The sequence below is a fragment of the Papaver somniferum genome, chromosome 9 (genome assembly GCF_003573695.1).
Source record: "Papaver somniferum cultivar HN1 chromosome 9, ASM357369v1, whole genome shotgun sequence".
In the NCBI taxonomy this organism is placed as follows: domain Eukaryota; kingdom Viridiplantae; phylum Streptophyta; class Magnoliopsida; order Ranunculales; family Papaveraceae; genus Papaver; species Papaver somniferum.
The window spans coordinates 134,317,726-134,338,846 of NC_039366.1; the positions used below are offsets into that span (position 1 = coordinate 134,317,726).

General features: G+C 37.1%; 3 protein-coding genes across 3 annotated transcripts; 1 reads left to right on the forward strand and 2 right to left on the reverse strand.

Moving 5' to 3' along the window:
• Positions 1-3,488: 3,488 nt before the first annotated feature.
• On the forward strand, positions 3,489-10,935 carry LOC113310984 (serine/threonine-protein phosphatase BSL3-like). The gene is made up of 21 exons (XM_026559814.1): positions 3,489-4,268; positions 4,617-4,677; positions 4,802-4,880; positions 4,988-5,067; positions 5,149-5,243; positions 5,363-5,462; positions 5,605-5,674; positions 6,022-6,123; positions 6,213-6,294; positions 6,842-7,021; positions 7,135-7,402; positions 7,500-7,734; positions 7,852-8,022; positions 8,431-8,669; positions 8,772-8,856; positions 8,971-9,069; positions 9,147-9,346; positions 9,441-9,516; positions 9,683-9,818; positions 9,904-10,043; positions 10,165-10,935. The coding sequence occupies exons 1-21, from the start codon at positions 3,836-3,838 to the stop codon at positions 10,246-10,248; spliced, it is 3,015 nt and encodes a 1,004-aa protein (XP_026415599.1). The 5' UTR covers positions 3,489-3,835; the 3' UTR covers positions 10,249-10,935.
• Positions 10,936-11,059: 124 nt separating this feature from the next.
• On the reverse strand, positions 11,060-12,375 carry LOC113310985 (syntaxin-121-like). The gene has a single exon (XM_026559815.1). It carries the CDS (start codon positions 12,163-12,165, stop codon positions 11,251-11,253), a length of 915 nt encoding a protein of 304 aa, XP_026415600.1. The 5' UTR covers positions 12,166-12,375; the 3' UTR covers positions 11,060-11,250.
• Positions 12,376-12,659: 284 nt separating this feature from the next.
• LOC113308170 (J domain-containing protein spf31-like) lies at positions 12,660-16,994 on the reverse strand. Its single transcript, XM_026556647.1, has 9 exons — positions 16,730-16,994; positions 15,770-15,860; positions 15,619-15,679; positions 14,870-14,947; positions 14,356-14,429; positions 13,850-13,963; positions 13,655-13,762; positions 13,154-13,192; positions 12,660-13,036 (listed from the first exon to the last, which is right to left on the reverse strand). The coding sequence occupies exons 1-9, from the start codon at positions 16,822-16,824 to the stop codon at positions 12,950-12,952; spliced, it is 747 nt and encodes a 248-aa protein (XP_026412432.1). The 5' UTR covers positions 16,825-16,994; the 3' UTR covers positions 12,660-12,949.
• Positions 16,995-21,121: the final 4,127 nt, after the last annotated feature.

Here is a 21,121-nt window from a genome sequence, read left to right on the forward strand (position 1 = left end):
CACAAATGTGACACTATGTTTATATCCAATCATGGTTACATGTTCTAAACCCTCATTTCAATCATTGAAACATTCTTAGAAGACGACAATAGCTGTCTCACACAAACTATTAGCTTCAAAGCAATTTTCAAGTGATCGAATAATCAATACGAAACATTTCGAGTCTACATCAAATGACCGTCTCACACAAATCATGTAAGATGTTACAAGGAAATTTTCACATGATCATATTTTTACTTTCGTCAAGAATAAAAGATGAACTTGGTTAAAGCGAAAGCTTACCAATACATATTTCGAGAAATAGATAAGTAAGATAAACTCATCTCGAGATATCAAATGTGTATAATTGAAGTCTATATAGCAATACGGCTTTTGTCTCAAATAGGAGATATAGTAGATAGACTTTTGAGTGATATATGAGTTCAAGTCTCCACATACCTTTTGTTGATGAAGTTCCACAAGTTACCTTGAGTAGTTCTTCGTCTTCATTCGATGAACGTCGTGAAGTCTAAAGCTCAATGACACTTACTGTCCTAATTCGAGACTTAGCTATAAGTAGACTAGAAATTAAGACGTATAGTTCTGGAAACTAAATTTGACAAACAAGTTTGAGATAGCTTTGTGAAGAGTAAAAGAAAAAAATAAAATATAGGGTATTGATGGGAGAAAACGATTGACTGGTTTTTTAGGAAGTGAGGAGACGACCGTGCGGAGGAGACTCCTCGAACCGAGCAAACTGCTTTAACCTTTTGCAAACAGATGCACTGCAAATGGAGTGCTTTGAATTCGAGAGATCATCTGTAAGACTCTGGCCTAAACCAAGACAATGGTCGATCCAGAGTCAATTCGGTCACAAGAGAGGATGGGTCGATCTGTAGGAGGGAAGCTGAGAAGTGTGTGAGATCAATGATGATCAAGGATTGTGAATGTGTTGTGTATCCTACGTGAGGAAAATAAGTTCTGATGATTGAATTTGCTCTGTTGAGAGTAACTGCTCAGACGCTAAGTTCTTGTTCTTCTGTTTTCAATCATGGTTTCAGAGACTCATTTATATTGCAAGAATTGTAGACACCTTGATCCCATGAAGTGTGACAGTTGCTGGAGTCAAAGAGTGGGGAAGTGGGAAATCGTGTTAAAACCAGTTGACTTAGTCAACTATCTGTTTGGTCCTTTTTTAAATATATATTATTGTTTGGTCCTAGGGTGGACAATACCCAGCGGGATGATGTCATGGATGATATAATTTTCGTTTGGTAGTGGCAAAAAATCATATATATTCAATTATTGAGAGAGAATAAAATCATTTTCAAATTTATTTTCTCTCTCTTTTTCAGTTATCTCTTCTTTATTTTTTAGATCTATTCTCATTTTTATTTCTTTCTTTTTTCTCTACAATGGAGATGATGATGAAGATGAAGATGAACTCTATTTTTGATTCGGTTTTGAAGACGATGGCGATGAACATGAACTCTGTTTTGATTAGGTTTTGAAGATGACAACGTTCTAGTTTTGATTGGGTTTTGAAGATGATGATGGAAACGATGAAAATGAACTCTTTTTTGATTTGTTGTTGTTGAAGATGATGGAGACGATGAACACGATGATGATGACGAAGACGATATGATCTATGATTGTTTTCATCATTTTTGATTGTTCTTTTGATATGATTTTTGATGTTTTAGGTTTTGTTGTATGTTCATTTTTGCGAATGAACTCAACTTTTTCTTTTTATTCATAGTAATGAACTTTGATTAGGTGTTCATTCGAAAGAATGAACTCGGTTTTTATATAGGTTTTATTAGGTATTCACTTGAAAGAATGAACTCGATTTTCATATACGTTTTATTAGGTGTTCATTGAAAGAATGAACTCAGTTTTCATATTGGTTTTATTATGCGTTCATTTGAAAGAATGAACTCTTGTTTTTATTCATAATAGTTGAGTTTTTGTTGTGTATTCATTTGAAAAAATCAACTCTGTTTTCATATAGGTTTTATTAGATGTTCATTTGAAAGAATGAACTCTTGTTTTTATTCATAATAGTGGAGTTTTTGTAGTGTGTTCATTTGAAAGAATGAGCTCTGATTTTTTGTTCTTAGTAACACAATTTTTGTAGAATATAATAAAGTGCAATGAAGTTCATAGAATATAATGAAGTATAGAGTTTTCATGAAACAAAATGAACTCAAATCTACAAAAAGACTGATAGTTCATCAAACATAATGAACTGCTACAAGTAAATAAGTAGGAACTAAAACATAAGGGTACTTTTGTCTGTTTAATATTTTCAAATAATTATGGACCAAACATGATACATGTTTTCTTAGAGGACCAAACAGACTTGGACCACCTAAAAAAGGACCAAACGGTTATTTCCCCTAAAATATATCACCGCCACGTGGAACAATTCAAAAACGAAGGAACTGTGAAGAAATAACAACGAGAAGCATGTGATAGGAACGAAGAAAGATACCACCATCGACGGGTGAAGACACGTCGAAAGGAGAAAGCCATTTGACTATATCAACAGTTGAGTTTGAATGAGGGGACAAGACTGTTAATGCATGTAATAGACATATATGAACTAGACTGACAGATTCAAGTGGCAGTAGAAGACAAATCTAAGAGCACTGACAAAACCAATAAGGGTTACACGAGTTACCCGGATAAATTAGAAGGCGAGGTCAAGAATGCAAGTGATTAGTGGATATATGAGTTATGACATACACGCGAGCATTACATTACATCTTAAGCAAAAGAAAGAAGTTCCCACGAGGATGGACACGCAGCAAGGCTCATCGACTTCGGTATTGTACAGAGTACCAAAATGTTGTATATGACCATTTAGTCTAAAAATGGGGAAGTAGAGTTTGAAAAGGAGAGTGGTAGTTTTGGAGAAAAAGGAAACTAAGGTTCAGATTTATCTTTAATTTCATTTGTAATTTATTATCTTCGTTAATAAAGCATTTTTTGTTGTCCCGTAGACGTAAATAATAATACGGAGCCACGTTAACTATTTGTTTTCATGCTTATATTTACTACGAGTATTTAACATTAGGTTGTATCGCGTTTATGATGTGCGGTTTAAAATTCTATAATTTATTGATCAATTTAGTGCTAGTAGAGAGTTGATCCATCCGCGGATCGTTCTTCCATCTGTAATTATGGGAGCATCTCCCACTCAAAGCTTAAGATTCTAAGAGTATATTAGCCGTCAGATTTAGTCATCTAAAAGTGGTCATCGAAAAAAAGGGGAAAAAAAGTAACTCGCGTCTTTGATAAAAAAGTGGAACACGTGGCGAACAGAAAGGACTTTACATCAAGATTTCTCTGTGAAAGCAGAATACAAGTTCGAGTCGGAGATGATTATTTGTGAGGTCACTCACTCAGTGAGTCTCACTCACTCAAACAAAAAAGAGGAGAGAGAAAGAGAGAGACGGGCATTTGCGTGGGTGTATTAGGTCCTCAAAACATACATACATAGTATTTCTTTATTCTTTCAGCTTCGACTGTCAAACAAAAGAAAAAGAAAAGAAAAAAGGGGAAAAAGAATACCAAAACCTAAATTTTCTGATTTGAAGAAAGAATTTATCTGTGAAATACTTCGTTTCTTCTGTGTAAATTATGATTCTTTCAGTTGTTGTTTATAGTAATTAATTAGATCGCAGTTAGATTCAGAAAAGCAGGGATTTTGTTTATAGATAGATAGATGAATCAATGACAAGCAGAAAAGTTTGAAATTTTATTGATTAGTAAAGTGATTATGAATGAATAGTTAGATTATCATTACTATTACTAAGCAACTTAAAGTAATTAATTAAAAGAAGAAGGAGAAATGGATGTGGATTCGTCGATGGGGTCAGAAATCGATCAAGATCCAGTTCAGGAAAACAATTCTACTAATTCAGATGCTGATACAACTACATCTATTGATAGAAATGATGAGGAATCGACTACTTCTTCTCCATCTACTCCTACTACTAGTGCTTCTTCTACTTCACTGGAACAGCAGCAGCAGCAACCTCAAGTAGTAGTGGCAGGACCAAGACCAGCTCCAACTTATACTGTTGTTACTTCATTAATGGATAAGAAAGAAGATGGACCTGGACCTAGGTGTGGTCATACATTGACTTCTGTGGCGGCTGTTGGAGAAGAAGGTACGCCTGGTTATATCGGTCCTAGGCTTATACTATTTGGTGGTGCTACTGCTCTTGAAGGCAATTCTGCTGCTTCTGGTCCTCCTTCTCCTGCTGGAAGTGCTGGAATTCGTAAGTCCCCTTTCCCCCATTTTTTATGCTTATATGTTTATTCTCGCCATTTGAGGACCCCCCCAACTTTAGTTTGCTGATAACACTAGTAATTTTAGCTTTGTGCATTAGATAATGTTGTCCCGATGTTAAAAACTAACCTCACTTCTAGTGAATTGAGTTTACTTTCATGAAATAAACAATGAACGTGAATTTGTATGGAGCCTGTGTTATGATGCACGTTTCGGATTTGCTGGTTATTAATCATTCGGAATGATTTAGAAATGACTTTATTGTAGATCAAAGATAAATTTATTTAGGTATGTTACTGTGTAGACCATTGATGATTTACAATAATTTGAATTGCAGGACTTGCTGGTGCAACTGCAGATGTGCATTGTTATGATGTATTGTCGAATAAATGGACCAAGTAAGTTTAGGACTGTTGATTTTACAACGCACTAAATAGTTTTTGACCTTATAGTTGAGTTGCCAATTCACATTTTAAAATTATCAGCAATGTGGGATTGTTTCTTTTGTTGTGTTTGAATTAGGGTTACTCCACTTGGAGAACAGCCCTCGCCAAGAGCAGCACATGTAGCTACTGCCGTAGGTACCATGGTAGTTATTCAGGTTAGTTAGAAACTGACAGAAAATTGATGTTGCTTATAATGGCTTTAAGAAAATTTAAGATGCAGTAGAATCTCACTGTTCACTACATTATAATTTATATGCCTCAGGGTGGAATTGGTCCTGCTGGTTTATCCGCTGAGGACCTTCATGTTCTTGATCTTACACAGCAACGCCCTAGATGGCACAGGTATACACCCAGTTCCCACAAATGTTTGCACTGAGTAACTTAAGGTGTTCTCTGTCTAAGAGATATGCTCGGCATTTTCAGGGTAGTTGTCCAAGGGCCTGGTCCAGGGCCTCGGTATGGACATGTGATGGCTCTAGTTGGGCAAAGATTTCTGTTGGCAATCGGAGGAAATGATGGTAAGCCACATCGCAATTGAGATTGGAGGCTTCTCTACATTGTTTACAATGAGAGGGTTTAAGTTTTCGAAAAGGGTATCCAAAATACTGTTTTCTGAGAAGTGATGGATGCTTTTCAGGAAAGAGGCCACTAGCTGATGTTTGGGCTCTAGATACAGCTGCAAAGCCTTATGAATGGCGGAAGTTGGAGCCTGAAGGTGAAGGTCCGCCTCCATGCATGTGAGATCCTTACTTCATACTCTTTTTATTTCCAAAATGTTCTATTAGATATAGTGTGACTCTTATCCATGTGGTGAACAGTTTCACGTATGTTACTTCTAGTTCAATGGTTTTAAGCTCACATCTAATAACCGTTGAATAGGTATGCAACCGCAAGTGCACGTTCTGATGGTCTTCTTCTGCTCTGTGGAGGGAGGGATGCTAATAGTGTGGTGAGCCAGAAAATCCTCCGCAAAAATGTGTCATTGTGTTTGTATCATTTGAAATCGTATGCAGAGTTCGTCGGAGTTTGCACCATTAAACACAAGTCTCTAATGTTGGTTGACATTTAGTTTTTCTGTCATGTATACATAACTTCCAGAACTTGAAGAAATCTTTGTTGATATGCATCAGCTGTTTTATAAATGCGTACCATTTCTTTTAATGTCCTTTGCGTCATAATTGATGCCATTCACCGAAGCTCTGTACTGGTTGTCATCATCTTTTTGTATCAGATGCTTCTTACCGGTTCCATAAATCAATTGGTTTGGACTTATTCTTGGTATTTTTATTCTTGTAGCCGTTGGCAAGTGCATATGGTCTTGCAAAACATAGGGATGGTCGTTGGGAGTGGGCAATTGCTCCTGGTGTTTCACCTTCTCCTAGATATCAACATGCAGCAGTAGGTTTCTCATACCTCTCTTTCTCCTTTGTATTTGTTGCACACTATTTATTTTCAGATCACTAACAGTATTTGTCATGCTATTTTAGGTTTTCGTGAATGCCCGACTCCATGTTTCTGGAGGTGCACTTGGTGGTGGTCGAATGGTAGAAGATTCTTCGAGCATAGCAGGTAAATATTTTATTCCAGTCATAGAATATGATAGTGAAGATCATGTTTCATAGGAATTAGGAGACAGATGACCATTTTTGATGATGCAACTATAACTTACAGTTACTGGTACCCACCATTTCACTCATCTTTGGTGTATTTCCTCATTTCGAAATTTTGACTGATGTGTCACTCATCTTTGGTGTATTTCCTCATTTCGAAATTTTGACTGATGCGTTCAACCACCATACCACAGTCAAACATGTTATTTATCATGTTATTAGGATATGGTGGGCTGTGGTAGATGTACTGTCTTCATGTTAATGTGTGTGAAGTAGGATTGTGTATTTGGGAGTATCTGGATAATGGATGTATGATAAAAGGAAGGAAATTGAAAGTATGTTCATCAGTTCATCATGTCTCCAGATGTTATCAAACCTTGCCTTTTTATGATGTTTCCCCATCTGTGCAGGATTGTTTTGTGATAGTAAGTTATGAAAGATTAAATTCCCCCATTGGTGATTCTTTATAAAAGTCTCACTTGAGTATTTCTTATTTGTATGTTCAGTCTTAGATACTGCAGCAGGCGTTTGGTGTGATACGAAATCTGTTGTCACAAGTCCAAGGACAGGCAGATATAGTGCTGATGCAGCTGGTGGAGATGCTGCTGTTGAGTTGACAAGGCGTTGTAGACATGCTGCTTCTGCAATAGGTGACCTGATCTTCATTTATGGTGGACTACGTGGCGGTGAGTAAAAAAAAATCGCTAGAAAACATTTCATCTTTTGGTTTTACAAAGCTGCTAGCAATATATGAACATTGTATATTTACATCTTTCATTTGGTTGATGTTTGATTGTAGGGGTGTTGCTGGATGATCTTCTTGTTGCTGAAGATCTGGCAGCTGCTGAAACAACTAGTGCAGCTTCACATGCTGCAGCTGCTGCAGCAGCCAATGTGCAAGCTGGAAGGTTAACCGGAAGGTATTTTGTCGACGAAAAATCAAGGCAAGCGAATGCTGAAGGATCTCCAGATGGTTCTGTCGTGCTTGGAAGTCCTGTTGCTCCTCCTGTAAATGGGGATGTGTACACTGATATAAGTACGGAGAACGCCATGCTGCAAGGGAACAGGTATTACTGCCATTCTGAGATCCTCAGGAGCAAGTAAATTGTACTTTTAACCTCTTAGTTCTTGGATAGAGGTACTTAAATATAAACCACATTGCAGGAGATTGAGCAAAGGTGTTGAATATTTGGTTGAGGCCTCAGCAGCAGAAGCTGAGGCTATCAGTGCTGCATTAGCTGCAGCAAAAGCTAGACAAGTTAATGGGGAAGTTGAACAGCCAGACAGGGACCGTGGGGCTGAGGCTACCCCTAGTGGTAAACAGATATCTACGTTAATTAAGGTGCCTGAAACTACATTACCAAATACCCCTCCTGGGGTTCGCTTGCATCACAGAGCTGTGAGTATTTATCATTTATCTTTCTTGTATCGTTTCAGTTTGTTTTTGTATGGTTGATTAATTTGTAAGAAGGGGTCTCGTATATCAATTCACCCTGACGTTTATACATATATGCAGGTTGTTGTAGCTGCAGAGACTGGAGGAGCTTTGGGTGGCATGGTGAGACAGCTTTCAATAGATCAATTTGAAAATGAAGGCAGGCGGGTTAGTTATGGTACTCCAGAGAGTGCAACTGCAGCAAGGAAGTTGCTAGATAGGCAAATGTCTGTCAATAGTGTGCCAAAGAAGGTATGGAGGTCAAATCAGATGTAATACATTTCCTTCTGCTGATATTATTATACAAATGTCAAATGCACTGGATATCTTGGACGAAACTCAAAAGTTAGAACAGCAGATAAGTGATAATGTAGACGAATGAGTCCTACTGATATTACGGGCTAGTAATTTACGACTTCTTTTTTTTTTTGTCAATTTATCACAATTGGAAGAGAATGGAGTATCTGGCTCATTATTGGCTAGTGAATCACACAATCCTGGTGTTCAGCCAATTTTGGTCCTTTAAGTTGATATATTTTATAGTATGTGCAATATACTGGCTACCATGTGGCCCACTATTATATAAAGTGTTTCTGTTATGTCGATTTTTGTATGTCTTCTTTAGCATGGCTTCATACTGTTCGTCTCATTTTCATTCAGGTGATAAACCATCTTCTGAAACCTCGGGGTTGGAAGCCTCCTGTTCGCAGACAGTTTTTCCTGGATTGCAATGAAATTGCTGATCTCTGTGACAGCGCAGAACGGATATTTTCTGTTGAACCTAGTGTGCTTCAGATTAAGGCTCCTGTCAAGATTTTTGGTGATTTGCATGGGCAATTTGGGGACCTTATGCGTCTCTTTGATGAATATGGGTCTCCTTCAACTGCAGGAGATATAGCGTGAGTGTTTGTATTTAGGCACCTACTAAATTTTAGCATACCCTAAGCTGAACTTGTAAATATTCACCCACTAACCCCTTGTTTTCTTCATGGCATTTGCAGTTACATCGACTACCTCTTCTTAGGGGACTATGTTGACCGAGGCCAACACAGCTTGGAAACTATTAGTCTTTTGCTTGCGTTGAAGGTATTGCCCGGGGTGTCATTTCCCTTATGTTTACATGGCCTTCTGGTGTTTACCTTGTTTTTCATAAAATAAAGGTAAACTAAGTGTCTTTCTACGGTCATCTGTATGTCCCAGGTCGAGTATCCACAAAATGTACATTTGATTCGTGGAAACCATGAGGCAGCAGATATTAATGCCCTGTTTGGATTCAGGATCGAGTGCATTGAGCGAATGGTATTTTTTATAACATTGGCTGCCTAGTTTTCTCTCTAATTTGTTTGTCATTATTAACTTACTCCATGTGCTGACAGGGCGAAAGGGATGGTATTTGGGCTTGGCATCGAATAAATAGGTTGTTTAATTGGCTTCCTTTGGCAGCTCTAATTGAAAAGAAAATCATTTGCATGCATGGTGGCATTGGTCGCTCTATAAATCACGTGGAACAGATTGAGAGCCTTCAACGTCCTATTACGATGGAAGCAGGCTCAGTTGTTCTTATGGATTTATTATGGTGAGGATATATATCTGCACATTTTGTAATTGTATTTGGAATAAATTTTGTGCTTCACAGTCGAGTTTTCTTTAACCTAATTTTCTGACAACAGGTCTGACCCGACAGAAAATGACAGTGTTGAAGGATTGCGCCCAAACGCGAGAGGTCCTGGATTAGTAACCTTCGGGGTTAGTTCGTTTCTTTCAGTCTTATCATCTCGCCAGACTCCGTCTTGTTATGCTCAGTTGTGAAAATAATATGTTTTACGAGGAACTTGTGTGATTTCTATGTGTCAATTTGTGGAGTATATGGTATTCAGATAAGTTATCTGATTGGAAGTCGCATGTTTTACAGCCTGATCGTGTGATGGAATTCTGCAACAACAATGACCTCCAATTGATCGTACGTGCTCATGAGTGTGTGATGGATGGTTTTGAGCGCTTCGCCCAGGGGCATCTGATTACTCTTTTTTCAGCAACTAATTACTGCGGTTAGTTGGACAATTTTGATTTAAGATCTTACAAAAATGTAGTACATGATTCAGCTTCTATAATTATTTTGAGCTGTTTCTATAGGTACTGCGAATAATGCTGGGGCAATCTTAGTATTGGGAAGAGATCTTGTGGTAGTTCCAAAACTCATTCATCCTTTACCACCAGCAGCTACGTCACCAGAAACATCCCCAGATCGACATATAGAAGATACGTGGATGCAGGTATGTTGAAGTATTCTGCTCACAGCCGGTTTTCTCTTTTCTATTCTTTCAACCTTGTTGGCTGCTTGCTGTGGTGTTGATACAATACTGGGTTTTCATTTTTGATTGTCCATCCAATCAGGAACTTAATGCTAACAGACCAGCGACACCAACTAGAGGTCGTCCTCAAGTTGCCAATGATAGAGGTTCTCTTGCTTGGATTTAAGTTTCTTTTGAAATGTTAGATATTCTTTTCAAGGCTTGGCAGCCCAAGTCTTGTGTGCTCGTCAGCTGGGGTTTCTGGTGGTTATTCTGAATGAGGTGTTGTAAGGAACTCAAGAGCAAGTTCCTTGAACGCTTGATGATACGCACAAAAACCTTGGTTTCAGCTATTGAGGACTGACTGACTGCTTGGCTGGGTGGTCAGTAGATGGGTGTAGCTGACCTGTGCCCCCCCCTGTTACAGAGCCGGCGGGGTCGAAGCCATTGCAGTAGTGGAAAGTAAAATTACGGACACCACGGCGGATGTCCCATGAAGGGCCGTCGCTTTGTATATTGAGCTAGAGTGTTAGTCTTGGGGTTTTCTTATTTTTGTCAGCATCTGAGTGATTAGTAAGGTATTCTTTCTTTTTTCTCTTTTCTTTTTATGAGTTAGCAGTTTTAGGGAGGAGGGGCATACATAGGGGTATCCATTGGTGATAAGGATGTGGTGGGGAGATATGTATATAAATACATATAGATTGGTGTTGGCTGTTTGTCGGACGTGCATGTATCATAAAGGTTTCTGCCTTGTGTACTTTACCTTTAGTCTGTCTTGTACAATGTAAACTTTCGTGTGAAGATAACTATTTCCCAATTTGAGGAACCAACAAAGAAAAAGTTCAGTAGGAAAAAAAATTCCTTTGTGTTTTCACATTCTGTACTTTCGTCCACATTTTGCACATTGTTTCCTAGTTCTACTAATTGTGGCTTGGTTGTTCTTGGCTTCTTTTAAACTGTTTGCTTTTTTTCTCAGTAGAGTGAGATAATGCTAATACATGCAAAACATTTCTTTCATTTCAAAAACATTTAATAAACAAAAATTCAAATGTCTAACATAAAAAATTTATACAGATACGAAGAAAACATAACCCATATCTCAAACTGTAACATCAGCTGCAGAAAGTGTCTAACAAACAAAAAACACACCAGAAAAAAACAAAAGGAAAAAACGGCACAATGTAGGTGGTTATTTCCTTAAAACAATTGGGAGGACGATGATCAAGATGATGATGAGTAGAATAAATATAGCCAACACTGTCCATTTTCGAGTGTTCTTCTGAAGAATTTTTGCCTGTTGAAGCGTTTCAGTTCCTTTTCTTACGTATGAATTAGCTCTGTTAACATTACCAGCAATATCATTCAACTGTTGTCCTTGGTATTCAACCATTACAGCCATGTCCAAGAACACTTGATGCAATTCACCCAAACTCCTTTCCATCTCCAAAACCGCACCATGTCTTTCTTGAATCTCAGCAATAGTATCTATAACTCTTCCCCTTCCTTGTTCCTGAATCACTTTCTGCATAAACGTTTCGCTTTCTCCGGTCGATATCAACTTGTCTACCGTTTCTTCATCGGCTTTCACACCGGTGACCGTAAAGTACCGACGTTCAACCGTCTCCTTATAATCTAACCCAATCCTCTCTCTCAAACTGTTGAACCTCTCCATTGTATCCTTGAGTTTCGTCCTCAACGCGTGCACGACGGATGAACGTGTCCGTTCCGATGAGCTTCCAGGTCCACAGTCAGGGACTTTAAGGCTCTCCTTGTTATCCCGGTCGAGCGATTCAAGACCCGTTTTGATGAACTTTGCTTTGCTTAGTGCTGAAGAAACGTCAGAATCCATGGAAGACCTCAGCTGTTTGATAGGCTTGGAATTGTGAATGGTTTTAGATTGTTCGTGAGAATCTTGCAGACGCTTGTAGATCGTTTCGACTTGATCGAGCTGGTCTTTGATGATCTCCACGTCTTTGTAGAACTTCTGCAAGTTTTTTACTTCGCTGGTGTTCGCTGCCATCTGGCCCATCTCTAAATCATCAATTACCTTGCTGTGATCATTAGTACTGCTAGAACTAAAGAGAGAAGAGAAGATATCGTTCATGGTGATGTTTTTTTTTTTTTGGTTTGATCAGCGAACAAGAAGAGATGAGGATATCTTCTTCTGTATAGTTAGGGTTCGGATTATTTGTGGAAACTGGAAATTGGATATTAAAGAAGTTGAGAAAAAAGGAACGCGGTTTTAATTAAGGTAATGAAGTATGAACTTGGTCTTAGTTTGTAATTAAGCCGTCTAGAGCTGATTTAACACGTCTGGAGGTTGTGAGACTCGTCAACCAATTTGTTCAACTTAAGAAGTTTCTCTCTTTATTCACTTCTTCTAGACTGGTAGTCTTTGACTCTAAGAGGGAGGACGAGATCGATTTCCAGTTCCTGTGATGGAGACATATCCATGACTAGGTCCTGATTCATGCTAGACATTTCCAGAAAGAAAAAAAAAACTATAAATTTCCAGGTCTGCAATGGTTCCAGTTCATTATTCTCCAAAAAAAAAAATTGAACATAATGATTGTGACAAAAATGAGATGACCCAATAACTGATTATAAGGAGCAGCTTTATGGATAACAGTCCTTGCAAAAAATTATAATTTGTTGAAGTTATATATTAGTTTGAAACCTTGAATTTCTACCACATCTTTTCAATCTACATATTAAGAGAGGAATCTTCCTAAGTTCAATTCTGAGACCCTCTCAGTTGACATGTGTAAACAAATGACATTTGACTAAAAGAAATTTTCAGGACCTCGAAATGTGGGAGCCTGAAGCCACATTTTGGTAGGCCGCAGAGGCAATGTTAAGAGCCAGCCAAACAACAGAACATCTGAACTTCAGCCGCGCTTCACAGGTCTTTGAACATAAGATTTGTTGGGGTCTTCTGTTTTCAGTTTCGGCGGTTTGATTTCCCCTTTCTTAGCCTGTATAAAAATAAAACACTACATGAGATGAAAACTCAAACTAATGAATAATGAACCTTCTGAAAATATTGAGGAAGTTACTGCATAGAACTAATAACTACATCAGTATATTGTTACCTTCTTTCCCGTTTTCATGAAATCTCTCCAGCTGGAAACCTGGTAATAAAGTACAGTGTAAAGTATAACTCGGTCAAATGCCCCGACTCATCTAGAGATAGCAGTATATAAGCAACACCTATTTCCAACTATCAGCAACGCTACACACCGAAAGAAAAAAATGGAAAGTTGCACACAGAACTGTAAATCCAACAAAAGAGGGACAGGTTTGCGATGAGAACTGTACTTCCAACAAAAAGGTTCAAGAGGAACCAGAATAAACCAAGGCTTCGACACGAGAATCTGTAAAACTCTACGACTACAACCAATTGGACTAAACTAAAGGAGAAAAATTCTTCATGTCTACAATTTCTGATTTTCAGCAATTCAGAAGGCTTTTAGGTGCATAGCTTCGCTATTTAGAAAAAGGAGCGGGACGTTTTGGAAGGAAACCGACGAAACTATAAAGCCATAAGGAACAAACTGAAATTAGTAATTAAAACCACAGGGGATATGACAAACCCTTTTCTCTCTAGTCCCTTCCCACTGTTCTTCATGCTCACGCTTCCTTTTCCACATCTCTTTTGTTTCTTCCTCATCCTTTTTCAATCTTCCTTCTTCTTCAGATATCTATAAGACGTAGTTTATCATGGAGTCAGAAGAATGAAAGAGAACTTAATAATCAGAAACAGTAGATTGATATAAGTTATGGCATACCCTCATTTGCATTTTCCTCCGACGCCATTCTTGCTCTGTTAATAATTCCCGTACCTTCAGCTTCAACTGCTGCTGGAACTCTTCGGATTGCTCGTATTGGTGCTCATATTTTCCCTATACAATAGAGTAAGTATGTTAATTCACCTAAAACAGATGATGATTCAAAAGCAAAGCAAGCCTCACAAAGAAAAGAGACTGAAGTTTATGCAGAATCAAAAAGTAACCCTACAAGGCTGCTTTAAGAAGTATCACTTTTATCGTTGTTGGTGGCGTTGAAGTAGAAATAATAAAATAAACCATTAAGACTTATATATTTCTCCTTCCAACTCTTGTGTGTGCAAAATCTAATAAACAACAACCCGTGATTCTTCTTGACCCAAACATCGTGCTAAATGCCTAATTTAATTTGGGAGCGTCTTGTCAACACATCTCAGTCCTGACAGTGATTAAAACAAGAATTTGAAATCTATCATAGGGGGGTGAAAAATCTTATACACAGGTCATACCTCATCGACCTGTGACTTGATCTTAGAAGCATTGTCTTTCTTCAGCTGCTTCTTCCTCTTTACCCTGAGTTCTTCTGCAATTCATTTTACAAATGAGCTCAAACACTTCCAAAAGCAAAAGCAAAACAAAGAAACAGATGCAGCGTAGTGAATAAAACTATGCAAAACAACAGAACAAACGAAATGCATAAACCATTGACTAAAGTGGCCTATGTACTGTTAAATGTCTACACCTATCGCGTGTATCTATATTTCATATTTATTTAGAATCAAACAAAATTTCAGTGACAAATCTGTTCAATATTATCCAAATTCTTCTAATTCTCGTTAGTTTGTTTAAAATTCATCCTAATGGTGTACGGGAATGATGTCAGAACAAACCAACAGCCTTAGATATATAGTTCCTTGGAAACTCCTTAAAACCAAATGCATATATCATCTATCAATTGATGAATTATAGGAATTACAATATAAAGACCAGGGCCAATAGAGAATATCCAGCCACAATGCCCACCTTTTGCTGAATTAATTTGACTAAGAAGATATTCCCTTTCTTCTGGATCAAGTAATAATTGCTGTGCTTTTGCCAATGCTGCAGACAAATCCAGAAATTGATTGTCAGCAAACACGCTAATCAAATATTAATACTTCACATAACATAAAATAGATTACAAGCGCAGTGACTAGCAGTAACAGCGTGGTTCTTTCAAAAGTGCTGGGTCGGAAAACATGATAACACAGAAGCCTTCAGTCACTGGTTAACGCTAGAAGATGATCTATGCTCCATTAGACAAATGTGAGAAGAAACAAAACTGATGAACAAAAGGTTATGAAACTGTGCAAGGAACTAAACTCCACTTGTATTTTGCTTGTATTTATGCTTAGGTCAATAAAGTTTTACAACTGGTATTATTTGGGGAAAATCGCCAGTCATTATCCGATTCATTTAATGTGACAGGAAGTACGGAACCTAGAGAACTCTCACCTGCTTTAGCTAACAAATGTGACTGTCTTTATTCTGTTCCACAGACACTTCTTGTCTGCATATATTTGCTAGGACAATAACACTAGCACATGTACTTCTACAAGATTGTATGCTATAGAAGCATTTAACCTTTCATTCTAACAAGTTCGTAAACACTCATCCATAAACCACAATGAATCAAGAACTATTATACATTTAAAGTGCACTGGCATATAAACAAGAGAATGAGGAAAAGAAATCATTCATATACCTTAGAGAAAATTCAAGATATAGATTACCTGAAAACGCTTCCTTCGCTTGTGGATGCTTACACTTATCAGGATGAACCAACAAGGACAACTGCAATATTCAAGCATTGGAAAATAAATAAAACCCTCTGCTGTACCAAAGAAGAAGGTTCAAAATAGATACTCAGCTATGCAGAAATACCTTTCTGTACTGCCTCTTCACTTCATCTGGTGATGAGTCAAAAGGTAGATTAAGAAACTCAAATGCATTTAACTTGAAACATCCAAGAATCCTGTAGCCAGTCACATTAATACCAAAATTAGCTTGAATATTTATTAAGATTGACGCACATTGACACACCAATCATCTCATTCAGGAGATAGGGCACAGTCATGCAATGACGAAGCCGACTTGATGCAAATCCCTACGTGTTTTAATAAGGACAAAAGGGCTTTCATCTGCAGATTTTAGACCCTTTGCTTTCCTGAATATCAACCCTTTCATCTCTGAATTCACCTTACTTAAACAACTTTATTAGAGAGAGAAGGAAAACATTTCAAAATAGTGAAATACACTACAAGTGTACCTCATATAGTTACTATCCACATTTAACTAGCAAATCATTCTTCTTGTAGCTACTTTGTTCTGACCCTAGGAGTGATAACTCCAGTTCCCAAAAATAACTTCTTATCAAAAACTGCTTTTGAGGTTTACTAGGCTGGTTTTAGACATCTGGTGTCAAAGCTCAGATAAGGAGGCAAACCAATACACCTCAAAAAACAATTGCTGATAATGAGAGGTAAAGTCTAATTACTTAACCTAGGATCCTAACAAAGTATATCACAACATCTGATATTTTACAAGTTTTATAAATCTAAGAAACAAAATTTTCAGTCACCAAGACAACAAGGAAACCCAGAACTTCTCTGGGGTCAAATTAACCACTATCAGCAAGTAAAAAAACTAGGACAGCATTATGCCCAAGCTCAATTCAACCCTAATTTTATCTTGATATTCAGATAATTTGGTAGAAAATTCCTTTCATTTAAATACACAATTTTCACATAATTCTATCCATCTCGCAAAGAAAAATACAACAAAAATTCAAACTTAAAGTCATAATCATTAAATTACAATAATTTAGCAAAAACATATAAGAACCTGAGAACTTCGTTATCCCTCTCAACTTCGCTAACTTCAGCGAAGAAGTTTTTGAGAAGCAAATCATCCTCTATGCTACTGCTGCTCTCACCCATCCTGAAGTGCTGGAACGTTCTATTCTATATCTCTCTGTGAAGCTATTTGATTTTCGCAGAGACTGAACAATTCAGACAGACATGAATTTGACGAACCCTCGTTTTTTCCCTTCTAGAATCTCTTACGTTTCTACTTTCTTACCTATGGCTATTATCGGGGCTGCGACCATTTTGGTCATGGGGATTCAAAGGATTATAATATCCTAAATGTGGCTATGGGGATCTAATCTATATGAAAAGTCAAAAATATCCTTAGAGACTAAAAACCAAAACGAAACCAAAAACTAAGAAAATTTGGATATTGGGGGTGTTTAAACACAACGGTGGTGGTGGAGCAAATTATAGTCAGGCGTAGTTTCAATCTCCATGAGAATCTGAGCGATCATTTAATCTTTGTGTCACTGACAGACGAACGTTTAGTTATACACCTGAATGGGGCATAGATAAAACTCACATTTGGTATCTGAAGAACATCCCAACCCCTTATTCATCATCTCTTTTAATCAATTGAACAGATCTATCCTCTCTCTCTCGAAGCCGCTCCAGAGAAGAAGAAAAATACCCAACCGTTCTCTTGTTTTTCTTCTTCAATCCTTGTAAAAATAGATCTCAGTCTTTGTGGTTTGATCTGAATATTCAGATCTGTCGCACAGATTTGGGTATCTTTATTATAGTATTTATAATTTTAATTAAAACGATCACTATTTATTGTGATCCTCTGTAATTAATTTTCTAGAATTTTTTTTTGTCTTTAATGGTTTGTTCATAGAGCCTGAAGGGTGTTTATTTCACAATCGAAATAAACACCCTTCAGGCTATACGAACAAAAAACGATTTATTTCGGCGTGACGTAGGTCTACATTTTGATGAAGATCAACGACTACTGGTTTCGATTGGGATGAAGCACAGTGCATATTACCATCCTTTCATGGGAGATTTCAATCTTATTGTAAAAGAAGACAAGTTCAAATGGCTGAATCAGAAATCAAAAGCCATCCTCCTAATATCATCAATTTCTTATGTGAAAATCATGTATTATATATATATATGTGTGTGTGTGTATTGTATCACAGTTGTCTTGTTTTTGTGATACAAAATCTATATAATTTTTCATGTTTTTCGTTCTTGATGTACTTGAAATTTTATCAACGAAATCAAGAAATTTACTCCTTCAAAGAAAAAAAAGATATCTGAAGAATATAAAAGTTACGCCCCAAAAGAAATAAACGCTACGGTTACCGCCAGTGAGACGAGCACAGATTAAATGTTCGCCCCACCAGCGTAACTTAAACATACTCACGGTTAAGACGTAACTTAAACATACGCCTCAATTTTCATCGCAGAGTGTGAATCATGTGTGTGGCTTAGTTCAGGCGTCACTTATAGTTACATTTGACATAATGTTCTCCACCCGCATATCAAACAACCTTGAGATTAAAGAAGCATGCATGTGATTATTCACCCACAGACATAATAAGAAGGTGTTGTTCTTACCTTTTCCAGACATCTTCTCTTTACTGGATTCTTCCCACCTCTTCACCTCTCAACATTATTTTCTTCTCTTTTCCAATTTTTTTATCTCAATCATCAATAGATGTATACTTCTTATTTCCCCTAATTTCCTGCTTCTTTATTGCTATATAAACACTTAGGGTTTATGATATTTATTCCTGTGATTCAACTGAATCATCTCCATTATTGGAATTGGATTTTGGAATGGAACCCAAATGATACTTTTAGTGGTTTATTGTCTTGAAGATTAAAGGTATGATTGTGGTACTTTTTAATTAGGTTTTGTAAATTTTATTTTTTAAATTTTTTTTAATTTTTTAGCTAGGTTTTTGAAGTTGTAAATTAGGTTTTGAAGGTGAAAATGTGGGGGTACCAAAATACACCGCCAACTTTTTCTTAGGCAACATGTATGGACAAAACCTAAATACAATTCCGAGAGTTCGACTTAATGAATCTCAATCAAGGAATAATATTCAGAGTTATATCTCTTTCTCCCACAATCAGAAAGTTTACAGAGACAAGTCTGTGAACCTGATTTACGTGTGAGAGTACTTGGACGATTCCAAAGATCAATATCCAATTATCAATCAAGTTGTATCCAACAAACAAGGATGGATGTATCTACTTTGATTGATTAACGTACAACCTGTGATATCTCAAATAAAGATAAACAATATAATGCGGAAAAAGAAATAACACATACACCATAATTTTTGTTAAAGAGGAAACCGAAAATGCAGAAAACCCCTGGGATCTAGTCCAGATTGAAAACCAAACTGTATTAAGCCGATACAGACACTATCCTACTACCAATTAACTTCAGACGGTAATGTAGTTGAGACCGAATTAAACTCTCACAACAATTTAGTTACAGTCGTGTTCCTTACGCCTCTTGAATCCCAGCAGGACTCCGCGCAATTGATTCCCTTAGTTGACGTCCTTTACAGCCTAAGAGTTGCTTCAACTCAATTGAAAACTTTAAACCAATCTGCCTCCCACAGATAAGCCAATATGTGTGATTACCTTTTTGATGGTAGATCAAAGTGAGACTGGAAATCGATAGCAATAGACAAAGTCTGGCTAACCTCAAAATTCGGACTTATGCTTCCCAAAGAGCAACCTAGATTATTATTCACCTCACAAGTATTAAAATTTTGGAAAAAACAAAGTCTGAGACGAAGAGAACTTTGATGATTTCTATCTATCTTGATTGATGGAGCAAGATGATTAACAATCAATCAAGATCAGGATACTCGAGCTATCAAGATAAATAATAGCTGGACCTGGCTTCACGAATTCCTATGAAGTCTTTGTAGTCGTTAAACCCTAAAGAGTTTTAGGAAGAGGGCGACTCTGATTTACAACTAGGACACACAAAAAAGTAGTGTTGGGGTTCAAAGACCCCAGTTGTTTGAGGTTCCCCTTTTATAGACTTTCAAAGCAAAGGTTGCTTTAGGTTTAAGCTAAGATAGCTTTGGAACCAAGCAAACAATATCCACTGTTAGATGAATCTTTGAAATGTGATTGACATATCAAGATATACACTCTCGTTAGGGTGAACCATAACCGAACCGTGTACAAAGAAATTGTTCATAATCTGTTAGCCGAAACTAGCCGACTGAACTATAAGCTTAATCATTTTCATAAACACTTTCACAATCATAGGTTATAATGTGATCAATCATGTCTATATAATGTCCATATACATCTATTCAAATTCTAATTATCTCGCATAAATAATTTTACGTGCATCTGAAAATATTCGACAGGGTAAGTACGTGTACCGGGTACGTGTACTTCAACCTTAGTCGTGACTACATTTTCCATGGTACATATATCGGGTATGTGTACCCTTAATACAAATATAAGTTCCTGAACATACCAAAAATTTTCGGTTCACGTGCAAGGTATGGATACCACGGCGGTTATAGAACCAATAGTTCTTTTTAGATATGCATACTAGGTATGTGCACCATTCCAAGTTCACGAGTTCACAGAATTTTTGTGGTATGGATACTGGGTATACGTACCATTAAGTCGCTGCCGAACTATAGTTGTGCCGGTACGTGTATTGGGTACATGTACTACGACTCTGGACCTATAACAGTTTTCCCATTTTGTAAAACTAGTATGCATATTGTCCTGTATAGATTTATAGTAGTTATATCTTTCTCTCTACATCGATTCGAAACATTCCCAAATAACATCAATGACACATATCACTGTTCCAGGCTATTTTCGAATGATAATCTTGAATCATGATTTTAGTTGTGAACAATAAACTGTTCTTAGCCGAAATTCATCAAGTATGAACAAATGTTCATTAAGCTTAGTCATATATATTTCGAGAACTAATTACAAGATAAACTTGACTCGAAATTCTTGATATGCTTACAATAGTCTAATTAGTTTTTGTGATAACATCTCATAGATAGAAAGATGAATATAACTTGAGAAACATGTGATTCAGTCTTCACTTACCTTTTGTTGAAGAAAATTTCCAAAAGCTTCGGTTGATCTTCGCTTTCAAATGGTATAACGCAATGATGACTGTCATGATGTCTGTTTCTCAACTACACACTTTTATACTAATCCGAGACTTTACTAATTGTAGACTAGAAATCGAGATATAGTTTTGGTAACTAAAATTGACAACAAGCTTGAGATAGAAACGCTTGTGAGTTCGACCGAGCTATGCTCTAACAGAAGGATTAATTTGAATTGGGTTTTGGTTAATTTTATGTATATAGAGATGATATATCTATTGTACATATATAAGACCTAA

Bases quoted from the DNA above. Each gene is read 5' to 3' on its own strand.
- LOC113310985 (XM_026559815.1), bottom strand. From the start codon at position 12,165: ATGAACGATATCTTCTCTTCTCTCTTTAGTTCTAGCAGTACTAATGAT.
- LOC113310984 (XM_026559814.1), top strand. From the start codon at position 3,836: ATGGATGTGGATTCGTCGATGGGGTCAGAAATCGATCAAGATCCAGTT. The intron at 5,463-5,604 runs GTGAGATCCTTA...ACCGTTGAATAG, and splicing joins GAAGGTCCGCCTCCATGCAT to GTATGCAACCGCAAGTGCAC. The intron at 5,675-6,021 runs GTGAGCCAGAAA...TTATTCTTGTAG, and splicing joins GGAGGGATGCTAATAGTGTG to CCGTTGGCAAGTGCATATGG.
- LOC113308170 (XM_026556647.1), bottom strand. From the start codon at position 16,824: ATGGGTGAGAGCAGCAGTAGCATAGAGGATGATTTGCTTCTCAAAAAC. The intron at 13,964-14,355 runs GTATGACCTGTG...TCTATTGTATAG, and splicing joins TCAAGTCACAGGTCGATGAG to GGAAAATATGAGCACCAATA. The intron at 13,763-13,849 runs GTATGCCATAAC...TACGTCTTATAG, and splicing joins GGAGGAAAATGCAAATGAGG to ATATCTGAAGAAGAAGGAAG.